Below are 665 nucleotides of genomic sequence, written 5' to 3'. Positions count from 1 at the left end.
ATAGAAAAAGAAAAAATGAAAATAAAGAATGAAGTCACACGTACACGCGCCCGCACACACACACACACACACACACACACACACACATACACATACATATACGAACATGCGTGATTTCTTTAATAATAGAAAAAGAAAAAATGAAAATAAAGAATGAAGTCACACGTACACGCGCCCGCACGCACACACACACACACACACACACACTCGCTTTCGTACCGTCGAATTTTTACGTACGATCTGGGCAATGGATCGATATATCGATATATCGATCGATCTCTCGTTCTTATATATTATTATTGTTATTATTAATAAATTTTTTTGTCGTTACTCACCCGCAGTGTCCAGTATTTCGAGAACGCATGGAGAATTATCCACTTCGATTTCTTTCCTGTAAAAATCTTCTATCGTCGGATCGTATTTTTCCATAAAACAACCGCTCACGAATTGAACCGTGAGAGCACTTTTACCCACCCCCCCACTACCCAAAACCACTACTTTAAATTCACGCATTTTAAAATCGTTAATATTAATATTATTAATAATAAATTTTTGGTAACTATATTTGACATTTAGAAATTATTTTTTTTTTATTTTAAATGATAATAATAATAATAATAATCATTCGAAATCGATGAGTGATTAGAATTAGACGACGTTGATTT

The 665-nt window shown here is 33.7% G+C and overlaps 1 protein-coding gene across 1 annotated transcript; it reads right to left on the bottom strand.

Annotated features, from left to right (window-relative positions):
- Positions 1–327: 327 nt before the first annotated feature.
- Phum_PHUM619370 (GTPase HRas, putative) lies at positions 328–513 on the bottom strand (the record flags this gene model as incomplete). Its single annotated transcript, XM_002433217.1, has 1 exon — positions 328–513. The coding sequence occupies one exon, from the start codon at positions 511–513 to the stop codon at positions 328–330; it is 186 nt and encodes a 61-aa protein (XP_002433262.1).
- Positions 514–665: the final 152 nt, after the last annotated feature.

The sequence above is a fragment of the Pediculus humanus genome, genomic scaffold, assembly GCF_000006295.1.
Source record: "Pediculus humanus corporis 1103172108598 genomic scaffold, whole genome shotgun sequence".
Classification (NCBI taxonomy): domain Eukaryota; kingdom Metazoa; phylum Arthropoda; class Insecta; order Psocodea; family Pediculidae; genus Pediculus; species Pediculus humanus.
This window is presented reverse-complemented; position numbering and strand designations above follow the sequence as displayed.